The following is an 18,273-nucleotide window of genomic DNA, read 5'->3' on the forward strand; positions in this document are numbered from 1 at the left end:
ACACAGTGGAGTCTCTCTGATTGGTTGACGCTGCGCGTCGAGCTGCAAAAGTTCAGATTTCCCAACTTCAGCGATTTCAAATCGTTCAAATCGCGCTGCTCTAATCGCGCTTGAGGCGCCGCAGAACTTCCCGACGTTGCTTGAAGCGCGTCCACCATAGACTTTGTATGTAAACCTGCTGCTCCTGACGCTGAAATCGCGTTCGGTGTGAACGCACCATAAATCTCACTGCCAATTCACAAACGTTCACATCCCAAATTAAATAGTTTTGTCTTTGTTTTGTTTCTCTAGAAACTATGCTGTCCTATTAAAATATTTAACAATATGATACATTTTAAACAAAATACCAGACGTCTGCCTCAAAGCTGACAGCAATGAGGAACATTTGTTCATATTAACAAGCAGCTGTGGAAAATTTTTACAAGATCTACTCAAAACTCTGCAAAATCAATGTTTTATGAAGGTAAAACACTGAAAACCTGAGTTTTTTCGGAGATCATAACTCAAACTTCCATTATTCTTACTTTGCTTCATCTATTTACACACAGAGCACCAGTAGTTAGTTTTGGCTGCATCATGATATTTTATTACAAAGCATCCTCTGCACCAAATGACCTCATGTAGGAACAAAGCAGGCTGAGAAACCCACAGAACAAATGACCTTCAAAATCTTCAGTAACCAGTGATTATTCTACTATACTCTGATAAAAAAGTTATAAAATATATTTTTTGTCTCCCATTTGTGGTGCGCCCTAGATGGAAGGTGCCCTTAGCATTTGCTTATACTGCCTATGCCACGGGCGGGCTCTGCTTAGGACTGTCCAACACCTCCTAGTGAACACGTTGCTGTAGAGTTTGATAGCAAAGAAACTCTACATAGTTATGAACTTGCATTGCTAGGAGCTAGGTTGGTTGCTGAGCACAACAATTAACAAATCCTAATGTTTTTCCTTCTCAAAACTCTTGTGTGATGTCTAATAGTTATTAATAGTTAGGACTTTATCAGTCCCATCTGTCACTCAGCAGAGCCAGCAAAATGTAGGCCTGATTTTTATCATTTTCTGCCTTGTAAAACAACTTTCTTTAAAGCGACATTTTGTTGTAAGAGAATTCTACATTAGTTATTGTTCAACCTCTTTTTTGAATGACTCTTATATGTTTTGATTTGTTGCATTTTTTTTCAACTGAATGTTTGCGTTGCTATGCGAATGTATGCGTGCGACTCAGACTGTTTTTTTCTGATGGTGCTGAGGCTGCTGAATACATCAGTCTAATTAGTTTGTCAGTCAAATGTTTAATTTACCCTTCAGTGTTAATATGCAAATGTATGTGTGTACTTGACTAAGTAATATTATTAAATCTGGATCCAATAATTGATGTGATTTGTGAACAGGAAGCAAGTTGCCTCCAGCTCTGCCTGCATTCTTGGGTAGCATGCAGGGAGAGGACCTTAGTGAAGAGAAAGAGGAGGAGGAGCAGCAGCTGCAGGGTGCTGAACAAGGAGGAGTCGCAGAAGAGATGGTCACTTGCTCCAGTCAAGACCAAGCCATGATGCAGGACTGCTACAGCAAGATTGTAGAGAAACTGTCTGTAGCCAACCCAACTATGGTGCTTCAGGTACACTGTAAAAGCAAACTGTTGAGATTTAATCAATAAAATTGGTTTAAGAAAATGAACGAAACAGAACTTTACCAACTACAATTTTATAACCGTTCCTAATTTTGACTTTTACTAAGCGATCCGTATTCTAGACCCATGCAATGAAGACTTGTTGATTTCTGTTGAACAGTACGGTTAACAAATTAACCGTTGACCTGAAGGGAGTTAACTGTTGGTATTATTTATGGCAGGGGTTCTTAACCTTTTTGACCTCTGGGCCCAATTTGTTGAACATAAAGTGGCACGAGGCCCAGTCAGACATTACCAATGTACTGATCAGAATGATAATTATTCTAATTCTTGGTTAAATTTTTATTGTATTTACATCATAACTAAACTATCATAACTAACATAACTAAATTAAATACACTTAAAGTTTAAAAGTAAAATTCCTGTCAATTAATCACAAGACATGATTATAACAAACATTTTTAAATTGTAACGGCCCATAACAATTCTTTGAACAAATACAACGGTCAGTCAACAGACCACTCAGGCTTATCAACACAAAAATATATATTTTTAACATAAACAATAACAAAAATAGACAATTCAAAAATAAAATTGTGGGCATAAAATAAATAAATAAAAATGTTTAATGTAAATGTTTCAAATTTTAAAAAAAAACTGTACAAATAAATTTGATAATGTACAAATGAAAAGATAGTCTTTTTAAACTTTTGCAACCAGAAGCTGCTCTTCATATTAGTGACTAACTTTGGTGTTTTTTGACGAGTTACTTTCATTTTTGCTTCTACTTTTCATTTAAAATAAGTTTCCATTCTCGGCAGGTTTCTAAGGTTCTTCTTCTACATATTAAAAAAGTTATTAAACAACTGAGTGGCGCACTACTGCTACTAGTGGTGAGAAAGTGTATTGCACCTTATTCAAAATCAATGCGGTCACAAGGCCCTCTGCGGCCCGAAGTTAAAAACTGTTGTTCTTTTGAGGCCCTCAAGGTGGCGCTCGCGGCCCGTAGATTAAGAATCTCAGGGCTATGACACATGAGACCGTTTAAATCAGGTGTGCCAAAGCAGGAAAACAACCAAAACATGTAGGATAGTGAGAACCACTGGTCATACTGCATTTCTCAGGCTTTTACTTCTGTGACGTGAGATGGGGGTGTACAGATCAATCCATGTAATAATGACACTAACCTTGAATCATGCAGTTTAAATCTTGTAGCTCCACATGTCTTCAGCTACAGAACAGAAATCTATTAGTTTCATATTTTTTCATTTAATTTTCCATCTCCTGGATGACTGAGAATCCACAGTAACATATGATAGTAACAGTGTCAGACCCTGTTGATACTAAAGTGGATTGATACTTTTGTTGGCTTTACTTTGAGCATGTCGCATCGCTCTCGTTCCATAAATACACGCTTCACCGGAGCAGCCGACCAATGGCAGGTTAAAATGTAAACGGTGAACTGAACACGCGTGGCAGATAATTATTTAACCGGTTCTGAATGCACAACAACTTCAGAATCGACATGTTATTAAGTAGCACCCACCTTTGTGACCTGTTTACACCTGTAAACAGTGAGATGAACGTGACATCACATCTTCTGTGCATGCGGGTTGCATTGACATAAAGCATTCACATTGGAGTCTAATGGAGGTCTCATTTCAAATTTCAATATCCATGCACAACAGTGGTATTGGTTCTGGGTACTGGGGCAATCTGAACCAGTAATTGAAAAATGCTAGTATCGGGCCCAATACAGGTATTGGTATTGGTGTGTCCCTAACCAGTGCCTTACATCATGAACATGGGGACAGAGGCTAAGTAAGGTGAGGCGGGTACAATGTGGGCATGGCTTAGAAAATAGTTTTATAAACTGTAAACATAAAAATACAGTGGGGAAAATAAGTATTTAGTCAGTCACCAGTTGTGCAAGTTCTCCCACTTAAAAAGATGAGAGAGGCCTGTAATTGACATCATAGGTAGACCTCAACTATGAGAGACAAAATGTGAAAAAAAGTTTGAGAAAATCATTTTGTCTGACTTTTAAAGAATTTTTTTGCAAATAATGGTGGAAAATAAGTATTTGGTCACCTACAAACAAGCAAGATTTCTGGCTGTCACAGACCTGTAACTTCTTTTTTAAGAGGCTCCTTTTCCCCCCACTCATTACCTGTATTAATGGCACCTGTTTGAAGTCGTTAACAGTATAAAAGACACCTGCCCACAACCTCAAACAGTCACACTCCAAACTCCACTATGGTGAAGACGAAAGAGCTGTCGGAGGACAGCAGAAACCGAAGTGTAGACCTGCACCAGGCTGGGAAGACTGAATCTGCAATAGGCAAGCAGCTTGGTGTGAAGAAATCTACTGTGGGAGCGATAATCAGAAAATGGAAGACATACAAGACCACTATTAATCTCCCTCGATCTGGGGCTCCACGCAAAAATTTTTTTCACATTTTGTCTCTCATAGTTGAGGTCTACCTATGATGTCAATTACAGGCCTCTCTCRYMTKTTTAARTKGGAGAACTTGCACAATTGGTGACTGACTAAATACTTATTTTCCCCACTGTAGTCCATGACTTTTATTCAAAATGCAGCAGCATGACTGGGTGAGCATTATGCTGTGGCTGAGTGGTTAGGGGAGTTGTCCTCCAATGAGAGAGTTGGCAGTTTGATTTCCCTGCTACTCAGTTACATTTTAAAGTGTTTATGGGCAAAACACTGAACCCCCACTGCCTCTGATGTGTCCCATCAGTGTATGAATGTGATTTGAAGCATTGATTAGTCTCCATTGAATGATTTAGATTAGCTTTGTAGAGAAATGTAGTAGAGTGCTGTGTGAGTGAGTAAAATGAGGGGCACGAATTGTAGGGCAAAGTTCTTTGAGTATTGTAGTTGGAAAGAAAGGTGCTTTACAAGTATAGTCCATTTACCATCTATTAAGAGTTCTGTGAGACGGCAACCAAAAAGTAAAAAAAAAAAAAAATTCGATAGTCATGTTTTTGCATAAAGCGTAATTATGGACGCATCAAGATGGATCTATACTTATTTATAATCCCATCACCAAAAGAGAACAAGAAGCATCATTTTCAAATAATCTGAATATGTTATGCAGTCTCCTGTGCTTATGTGTGTTTTGCAGGTCCAGCAGCTGGTGGGAGAACTGCGCAGAGTGACTTTACTTTGGGATGAACTTTGGCTTGGTGTGTTACAACAACAACAACATATGCATGTCCAGCGTAGAATCCAGCAGCTGGAGGACGAGGTCAAGAGAGTGCAAAACAACAACACACTGCGCAGGTGATATGCTTTTATGTTCAGGACTTCAAGTTTGTGTCCTGTACTGAAGGATTTTGTAGCTGCAGTAAAAGGGGTTCATAAATTAAAGACGTAACATTCATTGAAGGAATTCATATTGCCCACCACTTTAATGACAGAGTTTCAGTTTAAAACCATCTTCCGTACGTCCGTACGTCCGTTTTCTGCCGCTTATCTGGGGTCGGGTCGCAGGGGCAGCAGCCTTAGCAGAGAGACTCAGACTTGCCTCTCCCCAGCCACTTGGGCCAGCTCCTTTGGGGGAATCCCAAGGTGTTCCCAGGCTAGCCGAGAAACATAGTCCCTCCAGTGTGTCCTGGGTCTTCCTCTGGGTCTCCTCCCAGTGGGACGTGCCCAGAACACCTCACCAGAGAGGCGTCCAGGAGGCATCCTAACCAGATGCCCGAGCCACCTCAACTGGCTCCTCTTGACGTGGAGGAGCAGCGGCTCTACTCTGAATCCCTCCCGGATGACCGAGCTTCTCACCCTATCTCTAAGGAAGAGCCCAGACACCCTGCAGAGGAAACTCATTTTGACCGCTTGTACCTGTGATCTCGTTCTTTCGGTCATTACCCAAAGTTCGTGACCATAGATGAGTGACAGAAGGTAGACCGACTGGTAAACCGAGTGCTTTGCATTCTGGCTCAGCTCTTGCTTCACCACGACAGACCAGTACAGCGCCCGCATGACTACAGACACAGTACCAATCCGCCTGTCGATCTCCCGCTCCATTCTTCCCTCATTTGTGAACAAGACCCCGAGATACTTAAACTCCTCCACTTGGGGCAGGACCTCCTCCCCAACCCGGAGGCGGCACGCTACCCGTTCCCGACTCAAGACCGTGGTCTCGGATTTGGAGGCACTGATCCTCATCCCAGCCGCTTCACACTCAGCTGCAGACCACTCCATTGAGTACTGGAGATCACGATCTGATGAAGCCAATAGGACCACATCATCCGCAAAAAGCAGAGATGTGATCCTAAGGTCACCAAAACAGACCCCCTCAACATCTTGGTTGCACCTAGAAATTCTGTTCATAAAAGCTACGAACAGAATCGGTAACAAAGGGCAGCCTTGGCAGAGTCCAACCCTCACCGAAAATGAGTCCAACTTACTACCAGCAATGCGGACCAAGCTCTGGCACCAGTCATACAGGGATCTAACAGCCCATATCAATGGGCCTGGTACCCCATACTCCCGGCGTACCCCCACAAGAGTCCCCGGGGGACACGGTCGAACGCCTTCTCCAAGTCCACAAAACACGTGTAGACTGGTTGGGCGAACTCCCACACTCCCTCCAGGACCCTGCAGAGGGTGTAGAGCTGGTCCGCTGTTCCACGACCAGGACGAAAACCACACTGCTCTTCCTGAATCCGAGATTCGACCATCTGACGGACCCTCCTCTCCAGGATCCCTGAATAGACCTTACCAGGGAGGCTCAGAAGTGTGATCCCCCTATACTTGGAACACACTCTGCGGTTCCCCTCTTTAAATAGGGGGACCACCACCCCGGTCTGCCAATCCAGGGTAACTGCCCCTGATATCCACGCAATATTGTAGAGTCGCGTCAACCAACGCAACCCAACAACATCCAGAGCCTTAAAGAACTCCGGGCGAATCTCATCCATCCCCGGCGCCCTGCCACCGAGGAGCTTTTTAACCTCCTCAGTGACCTCGTCACCAGAGAGTGGAGAGTCCGACCCAGGGTCCTCAGGCTCTCCTTCCTCATGGGAAGGCGTGTCGGTGGATATAGGTCAGCAGTGCACCATCCCCACCATAAACAGTGTTGGTGGCGAACCACTTTACCCCCTGAGATGCCGGATGGTGGACCATAAACGCCTTGAAGCCATATGGAAGTCTTTTTCCATGGCCTCTCTGAACTCCTCCCACGCCTGGGTTTTTGCCTCAGCAAGCCGCAATCCGCATGGACCATCTTGTGGAGTGGAATTACATTTTGGTCAAACCTTGTGTACGATCACGTAAGATTTTGTGAGATAGCACTTTAGGTATGTGTTGTTCACCTAATGTTCAAATCTAGATTTTAAACATTTGAAAATTTGTTGTCAAATTTCATATTTAACACCTGTAATATCTGTACTCGTGTGTCTTTCCTGTCATGCAGGGATGAAAAGATAGCCATCATGCGTGAGAAACACTCTGCTTTGATGCGCCCTGTGGTTTTTGCCCTGGATCACGTGTGCAGCATCACAGCAGCTTCAGCAGAAACTCCACATGAGACCTGGTTCCAGCAGACCTACGGTGATGCCATCACCTCTGCTCTGGAGCGTCTCAAGAACCCAGCCAACCCTGCTAACCCGGCTAGTAGTTGGCTTCCTTTCAAACAGGTGCATGTTTGTACTTTATAAAACTGTCCAGCTTATTCCTACAATCCATGATGCTTTGTATGAATGATGTCTTTTACTGTCAGTCAGTGCATTTCTTTTTAATAGCAAACATCTCTATCAGAACAACTGCACACTAAAACATTCCAAAATATTTCTTATTTCTCAGATGAGATGGTATAATCCCTGTCCCTTCAACTATTTGTACAATATGCTCTTATTTTAAAGCCAGAATTTGACTTTGTCTAGTTGTATTTAGAGCCAAAAACAGATGAACTAATACTGGAGTAGAGGACAACTCAAAGAGCATCTATCTATACCATGAAGACCGAAGCAATGTAGCAGAACTGTAAATAAATGTTATCAAAATAAAGATGTTAGACAATTAGCCACAGAGAAAAGGTGCTTTACTGCTTCTTACAGTCAGTAATTCTGCTTGAAAGAGGTCACAAAAATATGTGCCTCATTCACCTCTAACAGATGTTGGTATTTGTTTTTTATTTATTTATTTATACTTGGGCAGATAATGATGAGTCTGCAGCAGCGAGCTCAGAAGCGAGCCAGCTACCTGCTCCACCTGGATGAGATCAGTCCTCGACTGGTCTCCATGACAACAACACAGATGGCCCTGCCTGGCGAAGCGTCTGCGTCTGATGCTGTCACTATACAAAGTGTGGGCAAAACCATCACCATCCTGCCCACTAAGACCAAGCCAAAGAAGCTCTTCTTTCTGGGTTCAGATGGCCGCAACTACCCATATCTTTTTAAAGGTAGGAAGTTTGGTTAAAGTAGGTTATGTAGTGTTAGGATACATTTTAAAATTTAACACTTAGCCTTTCTTGGAAAGAATACATCACCTGCTGCCTTTCATGCCAGAGTTTTAGATTAGAATACTCTTATATTGAGAAATGACAGAGTTGGAGCTGTTTTAGTCAGACCTTGAAAATAACATTTTGCATAATTCAATTCAGTTTGTACATTGCCAGTTCACAGAAAGCCATCTGAGAGAATTATACAAATACATTAAAATACAGCACATTACAAGGCATCAATTAGTAGAGTCCTCTAAGTCATTGTTTTTCAACCCTGGTCCCCAAGGCACACTGCTCTGCATGTTTTAGTTGTTTCCCTGCTTCAGCACAGCTGATTTAAACTGATAACTGATTAACAGGCTTTTGTTGAATTGCAATCGTCTGAACTGTGTGTGTAAAAGCAGGGAAGCTTGTAAAACATGCAGAGCAGTGTGCCTTGAGGACCAGGGTTTATAAAACACTGATCTAAGGAAGCCAGCAGATTGCATTAAATCTTCACTTTGTTGCAGTCTTCTATCCTGGGCAAACTCACAAAAGGAATTAGGCAACCGGTTTGCACCAAACGTCTTTCCTATCTATCTTGGCTTCAATCAGATTCCTCAGGATTACAAGCCCACGGCGTGGAACCAAACACAGCCAACACAGTCTGGTACCTTCTCATACTGCTCACCAGACTCATCAAACACTGCAGTGGAATTGCATTTCACTTTCAATTAGCATAATTTGAATTTAGTACAGTCTAAATCATAACTGCAGCATTTTAACCTAAACCAGGGTTGTCAAACTCATTTTCACCGAGGGCCACATGAGCATTATGGTGGCCCTTGAAGAGCCAGTTGTAATGAACTTGGATGTTTCAGGTTTAACTTTGACTAAACAGTGTTTTAACACACCTTCTTTTAAACACTGATAAGAACTAAGTGTATGACGGACTAAATCTGAAATAAATACAGAAATATTAGTAAAAGTAAAACTAATAAAGCTTTACTCTCTGATCAAAAAGAAAAAATAAGTATGTACTCTTGATGGGTTCTTCTTTAGTGAAACGTTTCGTCTCTCGTCCAAGAGTTCCAACTCAGACTGAAGAAGTCTCTTGGAGGAGAGACGAAACGTTTCACTAAAGAAGAACCCCTCCAGATGACCTACTTATTTTTTTCTTTTTGATTTTTTTCTACCTGGATTACTGAGATGCATCAGGACACTTTTACTCTCTGAGTTACTAGTGCGTAGCTAATAATAGCTAATTTATTTATTTATTATCTCCTGGTGTTTCTATAAAACAGTGTTGGTGGCTATTCATTTCCTGGCTGCTTGACTAATATGAATGATGGCCGTTCTATCAGCACTCAGACTTTTGCCTTGCCTTGGGACTCGGTCTGCAAGCGGTTCTGCTGAGGGTCGCGGGCCGGTTGTGGTTCCTGGACTTTGCTGGCCAGATGGAATTGATCTTGGAGAAAAATGATAGCATGGCTCAGCGGGATTTGTCCGCATTATTTGTCTGATTGGATTTGCCACCTTGAGATGTACCAGCAGACATTAAAGCAGATTGGAAATAGTTATTGTCTGCCTGACTCTTCTGTTCCCAAAACAACTGATTACAGAATCTGCCTCTCTCTTACATGGCCTTGAGCTGTTGGACTAAATTCTTCCTGGATGTTTACGTCGACTGAGGCTCTGCCCCACAACTCCCCCCTCTCACACCTGTCTGTGATCTGGTTCTTGGTACCTGGAGCAAGCTGAAGGCCGCACAGAATGAACAGTTACCATTCTGAACTAATATTCTGAACTATGGCTGCGCTGGTTTTGGGGACTCGATTCTTCGGACTCATTCTTCAGATATTCACACAAACATGCAGCAATCATGGCTTCAGATGCACGCCCCCCTAAACTCACTTACTCCTCTGGCTAATAAATGTGCTCTATGCAGAGTTTTTTTTTATAAACACCATAGTGTGTCACATTGTTGAATATGATGTTTTTTTCTTCCTCATCTTCCCTTGTGTGGTTTTTAGTTTTTATTTTAAGTGTTGTGCCTCCTCATGATGTCTTCATGAAGATGATCCTTGCTCTGTGCAGGGGTCAGTGGCAGCATGACCCAGTGCACCTGTTCTCCCATGTTTATGTTCTGTCTTCTTCTGAGTGGGTGTTCTGAACTGTAATTTCATTTTGCTCTCTACAATGATAATAAAGGTCTATCTAATCTAATCTAATCTAATATGCATTATGACAGATTTAGTTAATGGTTGATACTAACTTTAAAGCAGCTTATCTTCAGACATTATTACTGTGCTATCCAACTAAATTGCTCAGTTACTTAAAGCAGCTCAGGGGCAGGACCATTGTTATTATCTTTCACCTTTTAAATTTTGTTGCATTTAATCACAAATCTAAAGTTTACCATTGATATAAGAAACAATTTTTGTATTACCGTAAATAAAAAAAATATAAATATTTTTTGGGGGTGGGGGTGTCACGGGCGTCACCCGCGGGCCTTGAGTTTGACATGTGTGTGAAATATGTTGAATATCTAATTTAAGCCAATTAAGTAATGTAGAAATGCTCAAATTTTCTCAGGGCTGGAGGATTTGCATTTGGATGAGCGCATCATGCAGTTCTTGTCAATCGTGAACACCATGTTTACCAAGGTCAACCAGCAGGAGCAGCCACGTTTCCACGCCCGCCACTACTCCGTCACCCCTCTTGGAACCCGTTCAGGACTAATCCAGTGGGTGGACGGTGCCACTCCACTTTTTGGCCTCTACAAGCGCTGGCAGCAAAGGGAAGCAGTGCTGCAGACTCAAAAGGTAAGTTATAAACTGCAAAATATAACTGTAATTTCTAAATGCTTCAACACAGAGACTTCACTGACAGCTCATATTAAAGATAAAACCCCACAAATCATATTCTATTATTTATTCACAACATGATTAAAATACAAAAAAAATTATTATTATTCATCAATATTAATCCCAGCAGGTAGACATTCAGCAAAACTCCATCAAAAATGAGTCAAAACATGACAAAAAACTAATAAATCCTTACTTTTTTCAAAGCATTACAATCCACACGGCTTAAAAAGCCACCAGCAACTAAAATAAATGTTCTTTGATTTCATTTGATGCATATTTGTCCTCATTTTTTGATGAAAAAAATATATTCAAAATGGCCTCTGGAAGTGGTATATCCCTTGCTTTTATTACTTTTCCTGGCCACAAAAATCACTCTTTCTTGTCTTGAAGCACTCAGAACACTTCATAACAAATATATTTCCTCTTTAACAGCCTGTTTATTGAGCTGTCCAAATTATGCTTTAAAATCCATGTTTTCCATTATTCTCACCACTAGGGTGAGAAAGTGGATGATAATACATCACAAATCTCTTTCAGTTTAATTTTTCTTGCCACCCAAGATTCCCACTACACAAAACTATATATCAAATGAAATTTTAGGTGATTGGCTACACAGCTGTGGGGTCAGAATGAAGCTCAGAGCTGATTGGCCAATTCTGCAGTCAATCTAGCACAAATTCAAAGTCCCTGACTGCATGGGGTCAGCCTATAAAAATGCAGAACGTAACTGAAAACTGGAAATGTACCGCGGGTGGTACATTGCAGGTTAACATCCCCAGGTTTTTATTCCTGACATGTTCATAAATAGTAAATGTGTTAGTTTCATAGGTTTAAAATAATAATAATGTTAATAAAAGACTTAGCTTTTCTTTTTTCCTGGCATGCAGATTTGGCTGCAGTCTCCATTTTAGCTCAACTTGAAAGCAAAGTTTCCCATATCCCATCCAAACACATGAAAAATCATTGAAAAAGGTAGGATGTCCATTATTGAGCACATGTAGATTTAGTATGATAGCTATTTCAGTACAAGTTGAACATTTTTGTTAGGGTAAAATTGCACAAAAGCATGCAGAAGTAGTTACAAAACGCATAATAAAAGCTACGAATAGGAAAAAAATGGTGTGAATGCTACTTCAGTATTCACATTGTTACAGTGAGGAACAGTCTGGAGGATTGTTTACACAATATCAATGTGATCTATTGTTTTCCAAAACAAAATTGTGGGAGGTTTAATTAAAATATTTTCATCTTAATCAAATTTTGACTTTTTCCTACAAGGCCCAAGAGTCCTTCCCACAGCAGCCTGTGCCTCCGGTACCTCGCCCCAGTGAGCTCTACTACAGCCGCATCGGGCCTGCTCTGAAGGCAGTGGGTCTAAGTTTAGATGTGACCCGACGAGACTGGCCTCTCAATGTTATGAAAGATGTCCTGAAAGAGTTGATGGAGGCTACTCCCTCCAACCTGCTAGCAAAGGAGCTCTGGTGTTCCTGCACCACACCCAGCGAGTGGTGGAGAGTCACTCAGGTACATTTTAAATTTTCTTACATTGTATTTTTTAAATTTTAATTTACCATAACAAAATAGACCGTAATATAATAAAGAGAAACATTTAATCCTTAAAATATGTATTTTATGTTAAGTTATTTTCTTTCTGAGTGTGGTTTTAAAGTGTTAACCTTTTTCTTATACACTTCAGTCATACGCCAGATCCACTGCAGTCATGTCCATGGTGGGCTACATTATCGGCCTTGGTGATCGTCACCTGGACAATGTGTTGATTGACATGACAACTGGAGAGGTGGTGCACATCGACTACAATGTGTGCTTTGAAAAAGGTCAGTTTAGTGGTTTGTTGAGTTTGTTCATTAGTCATAATAAAGATTAATTACCTCATATAAACTTGAAGACTTTCGAGTAAAACAAGGTTTCTGGACAGCAGTAAAACATATGGAGTTATGTAAGGCTAAAGTATGGTCAAATGATAATCGTATGGAAAATAATCAGTGTTTCTAGACTATTACTCATTACATGTTCTGGAAAATAAAATTTTAAAAGTTGCTCCAAGGAGACACTTTCAAATATTGTCTGCTTGTCTATATCATTTCTAAAGTCACTGAGAATTTTTTAAACTGTTTAGCTGACAAGCAGACACAAACCCATATTGTTTTTCCTTTTGGCTGCTTTTTTTCTTCTTGCACGGAAGATTTGTGGTGTATTCACACCCGACACATTTGATTCGCCTTAAACGGACTAGAGTTCGTTTCATTTCCAGATCATTTATGCGAACCCTGGTGAGGATCAAACAACCGGACTGAGACCTGTTTTTGATGTGGTCTCCATTCGCTTTCAAACAAACTCTGATTCGGTTCGCTTCTGGTGTGAAGAGAGACTGGCCTCGTACCAAACCAGCTACAGGAAACGTGTCTTTTTGGACTTCACGAGCCACGATTGCTAAGCACCATTAACCCTTCAGTGTTGCTAATGCTAACAGTACGCTAAAAACAATGAGCCGCTGTGGGTCAGAGAACGCGGATCATCTTGTCTCTTTTGGGTCGCGGAACACATTTGACAACACTGTCCCAAGATTATAAGTATATCATCGCAAAACCACCGCTGAATGAGGTGCTGTTGATATTCTTAATAGTCAGTTGTATTAACAGCACCATCTTTATGTCCCGCCCCCGTCATTTCTGTCCAATGAGATTCACCTGCGTGGCTTTGTTTATAAATTATAGTTCACTTGCAAAACAAACAAGTGGATCAAAGGACTTTGAAAATTGTTTTACACAGATGCCCCCTTCCTGACATACCAGGGGCTTGAACCTGCAGCATTTAATATTGCTAAATTAATTATTTAATGAAAAAAAACTGTTGGGATTGAATTTTGAGTTGTTAAACTACCCAAAATGCATTGTAAAAACAGAGCAGATTCATCCATTCAATGAACTATGGTCACAGGTCCATTTTAGTGACACATGGAGACAGTATTTCACACTCTCACCCACACCCAGTGTCAGTTTAGAGTTCCACAACACTAACAAACCCACACATGCACTGGGAGAACATGTACATTCCACACAAATGGATTCCAGGCTGAAGGTGAACCTGCAACTTTCTTGTTGTGAAAAAACAGCACAAACCTCTGCTCTGCCACGCTTCCCCAAATTACAAGAAATTTATTGAAGGGGAAAAATCATTTTGAAAAAGTTTGAAAATCTAAAAAAAAAAAGACTAATAAAACTGGAATCAAAGAAAATATGGTATTTGACTTGTCTGAGGTCTGATTAAACTGTGTGTGTGTTATCAGGAAAGAGTCTACGTGTGCCAGAAAAAGTCCCGTTCAGGATGACCCACAACATTGAGACTGCACTGGGAGTCACTGGAGTAGAGGGCATCTTCAGGCTGTCCTGTGAACAGGTTATTCTCTTATCTCATTCTAATGTGATGCAACGTAGAGCTTGTTCAAGCAGTAACACGAGGGGAAAAGAAAACGTTGTGATGATTAGTATATATTCACTATTCTGTTAATTAATTCTGGGTTGTTGAAGAAAATTCTTAAATCCGATTTGTCTTTTCAGGTTGTTCAGATAATGCGACGAGGCAGAGAGACCCTGCTCACCTTGCTGGAGGCCTTTGTCTATGATCCTTTGGTGGACTGGACTGCAGGGGGAGAGGTGGGCTTTGCTGGTGCAGTGTATGGAGGAGGGGGTCAACAGGCTGATAGTAAAAAGAGCAAGAGAGAAATGGAGAGGGACATCACACGCTCTCTGTTTTCCTCAAGGGTGGCTGAGATCAAGGTGAGCTCAAGTCAAGAGTAAACTCTGAAAGAGTGGTGTGTATTGACCATTAATATTTGTACCTTTTTATGCTTTTATGAATTATTTTCCATTTACTAAAGACCTCCTAAAGAAATGCACTGAGATTTCTTCATTTCCTTCAAAAACATTGTTCTCTGAAATCTATTTCAGCACTTGATCTATACAGTGGTTTGCAAAAGTATTCATACCCCTTGAACTTTTCCATATTTTGTCACATTACAACCACAAACATAAATATATTTCACTGGAATTTAATGTGAAAGACCAACACAAAGTGGTATACAATTGTGAAGTGGAAGCAAAATTTTACATGAATCAAAACATTTTTTACAAATAAAAAACTGAAAAGTGCGATGTGCAAAATTATTCAGCCCCCCTGAGTCAATACTTTGTGGAGCCACCTTTTGCTGCAATTACAGCTGCAAGTCTTTTAGGGTATGTCTCCACCAGCTTTGCACATCTAGTGACTGCAATTCTTGCCCATTCCTCCTTGCAAAACAGCTCAAGCTCAGTCAGACTGGATGGAGAGCGTTTGTGAACAGCAGTTTTGAGATCTTGCCACAAATTCTCAATTGGGTTTAGGTCTGGACTTTGACTGGGCCATTCTAACACATGAATATTCTTTTTTTTAAACCACTCCATTGTAGCTTTGGCTTTATGTTTAGGGTCGTTGTCCTGCTGGAAGGTGAACCTCCGCCCCAGTCTCAAATCTTTTGCTGACTCCAACAGGTTTTCTTCCAAGATTGCCCTGTATTTGGCTCCATCCATCTTCCCATCAACTTTGACCAACTTCCCGGTCCCTGCTGAAGAGAAGCACCCCCAGAGCATGATGCTGCCACCACCATATTTGACAGTGGGGATGGTGTTTTCAGAGTGATGTGCAGTGTTCTTTCTCCGCCACACATAGCGTTTTGCATTGTGGCCAAAAAGTTCAATTTTGGTCTCGTCTGACCAAAGCACCTTCTTCCACATGTTTGCTGTGTCCTCAACATGGCTTCTGGCAAACTGCAAACGGGACTTCTTATGGTTTTCTTTTAACAATGGCTTTCTCCTTGCCACTCTTCCATAAAGACCACATTTGTGTAGTGCACRACTAATTGTTGTCCTGTGGACAGTTTCCCCCACCTGAGCTGTGGCTCTCTGCATTTCATCCAGAGTCACCATGGGCCTCTTGGCTGCCTCTCTGATCAGTGATCTCCTTGTTCGGCCTGTAAGTTTAGGTGGACGGCCTTGTCTTGGCAGGTTTACTGTGGTGCCATGCTCTTTCCATTTCCGGATGATGGATTGAACAGTGCTCCGTGAGATGTTCAAAGCTTGGGAAATCTTTTTATAACCTAAGCCTGCTTTAAACTTCTCCAAAACCATATTCCTAACCTGTCTGGTGTGTTCTTTGGACTTCATGATGCTGTTTGCTCCCCAATATTCTCTTAACCAACATCTGAGGCCGTCACGGAGCAGCTGTATTTGTACTGAGATTAGATTACACACAGGTGGCCCCTTTTGAGTCATTAGCAGTCATCAGGCAACTTCTGAATGCAATTGGTTGCACTCAGGGAAAAGGGGGCTGAATACTTTTGCACGTCGCACTTTTCAGTTTTTTATTTGTAAAAAATGTTTTGATTCATGTAAAATTTTGCTTCCACTTCACAATTGTATACCACTTTGTGTTGGTCTTTCACATTAAATTCCAGTGAAATATATTTATGTTTGTGGTTGTAATGTGACAAAATATGGAAAAGTTCAAGGGGTATGAATACTTTTGCAAACCACTGTATTTTCTTTCCTGTGCTCTTTTTAGCTACTCTCTTGCTAAATCTAGCATGTAGCTATGGTTTTCTTAAATTTAGCACATGGCATAGCTGTTTTGCTAATTTAAGCTTTTAGATAGTGTTTTGCTGATTGAAACCTCTATATTTGTACTCCTCCCTCAGAAAAACAGATATATTAAACCTCTGAACGTTGCCGCAGATAGAAAGTGCTTAAGGTACTATGTGTATTATTTGCAGGTAAACTGGTTTAAAAATCGAGATGAAATGCTGGCAGTCCTTCCCCAAGTGGAAGAGGCTGTGGAAGAGTACTTGGTCCTTCAGGACTTGCTCTGCCAGGGGGAGAAACTACAAGTCAAACTCCAGGAGGAGATGGAATTCTTGGAGGGTGCAGAGAACCATCCAGACCACGTCATCCTTACTCTGGAACAAAGGTATATGCATTTTTAAAATGTTCTACCTGTTCAAACCTGCTCAGGCTTGGTGAAAAGTGAGGGTATAACATTTAAAAGTTCTTAAAGTTTAAAAATATTTAAATAAGTAGAAGAAATCCCCCCTATTAGTGAGGGGAGAAGTTGTGGAAACACTTGGGTTGGGAAGGACTGAGGATGATTTATGGACATAATGTCAAACTTGACTGCATCTGTTAAAATGTTTTAAGGGAGATGATTTTTTTTGCCAGCTGTTGAAAAGAAGCAAAACTAGAATCATCATGCAAATTTCTTTTAATGTCTTCATTGTTTCCCACAACAATGAGTTTGTAACCTCTAGTGTCTTAACCTGATAGAAAGAAAATCAATTTGTTTATAAACAAAACTGACAGACATTAATTAGCAAAACAAAAGCAAATGCTGAAACACTTTCCACTCATTCTTTTGCTTGCCAGGTACTCTGAACACACCCAGCTGCAGTCACAGCAGCGGACTGTGCAGGAGGCCATTCGGGGAAAGCTGACTGACTTGGAGCAATGGGTCAGTCAATACCAGGCAGCATTTTCCAGTTTGGAGGCCACACAGCTCGCAAGCCTTCTGCAAGACATCAGCGCTCCAATAGATCTTGGTAAGTGTTTCAGGGATGAAGAAAGTAGAGCTTTAATCAAATATTTAAAAAAAGATGTTAGAAATGATTAAACTCACTACTAATACATGAGGATTAGATTTATTTTTTATGAATTTTAAGCTTAAAAAAGCTAAAAAAATAAATAAATAAAAAAAGATTGTATTATCCATGAATAAATACAGTACTTCCTGTTGAATGTGTCAGCAGTGGAGAGAAATGAGATGGCTGCTTTAGTTTGAGGTGTAACAGTACATCAATCCACATAGATGCACTGATTCAGTTACATCAAGGCAAAACAAAAACATTGACCTATATCGTCATCTTAAAGGGGCAATATCACGTAAAATCAACTTTTTTGAGTTTTATATCATGTTATAATATTATACTCTCATTAAAAAAACATGCCCAAAGCCTTGCTTTGACTCATTCATGCATGTTTGCGAAATCCTGCAGCATTTTTAGGAAGCCATGCTGAGGAGCAAAACAACAGGTGGGGACTAGAAACGCCTTTTGGTACTAGAAACGCCCCTGGGACGTGTCTTTAAGCCGAGCTTCCTCATGGTGGGGCGCCCCTCCCCACACACCCCACCCATAACTCCTGCAGGCTCTCTGGTGAAAGTGAAACTTAAATTGTCTTCTGAGCTCCTAACATTATTTCTCACTCAGTGAAGCTCTTTTC

The 18,273-nt window shown here is 40.9% G+C and overlaps 1 protein-coding gene across 4 annotated transcripts in view; it reads left to right on the forward strand.

The window, feature by feature from the left end:
• The window catches only part of smg1 (SMG1 nonsense mediated mRNA decay associated PI3K related kinase), a 108,320-nt gene that overhangs the window by 67,218 nt on the left and 22,829 nt on the right, over positions 1–18,273 (forward strand). For all 4 annotated transcript variants that reach the window (XM_014024876.1, XM_014024877.1, XM_014024878.1 and 1 more), the window contains 11 exons: positions 1,394–1,617; positions 4,776–4,933; positions 7,071–7,293; positions 7,814–8,060; positions 10,677–10,906; positions 12,230–12,475; positions 12,648–12,786; positions 14,259–14,368; positions 14,530–14,748; positions 16,776–16,969; positions 17,422–17,594. In XM_014024876.1, the coding sequence (XP_013880330.1) occupies positions 1,394–1,617; positions 4,776–4,933; positions 7,071–7,293; positions 7,814–8,060; positions 10,677–10,906; positions 12,230–12,475; positions 12,648–12,786; positions 14,259–14,368; positions 14,530–14,748; positions 16,776–16,969; positions 17,422–17,594 (2,163 nt within the window). The remainder of the gene's footprint in view (positions 1–1,393; positions 1,618–4,775; positions 4,934–7,070; positions 7,294–7,813; positions 8,061–10,676; positions 10,907–12,229; positions 12,476–12,647; positions 12,787–14,258; positions 14,369–14,529; positions 14,749–16,775; positions 16,970–17,421; positions 17,595–18,273) is intronic.

The sequence above is a fragment of the Austrofundulus limnaeus genome, unplaced genomic scaffold (genome assembly GCF_001266775.1).
Source record: "Austrofundulus limnaeus strain Quisiro unplaced genomic scaffold, Austrofundulus_limnaeus-1.0 Scaffold444, whole genome shotgun sequence".
NCBI lineage: Eukaryota > Metazoa > Chordata > Actinopteri > Cyprinodontiformes > Rivulidae > Austrofundulus > Austrofundulus limnaeus.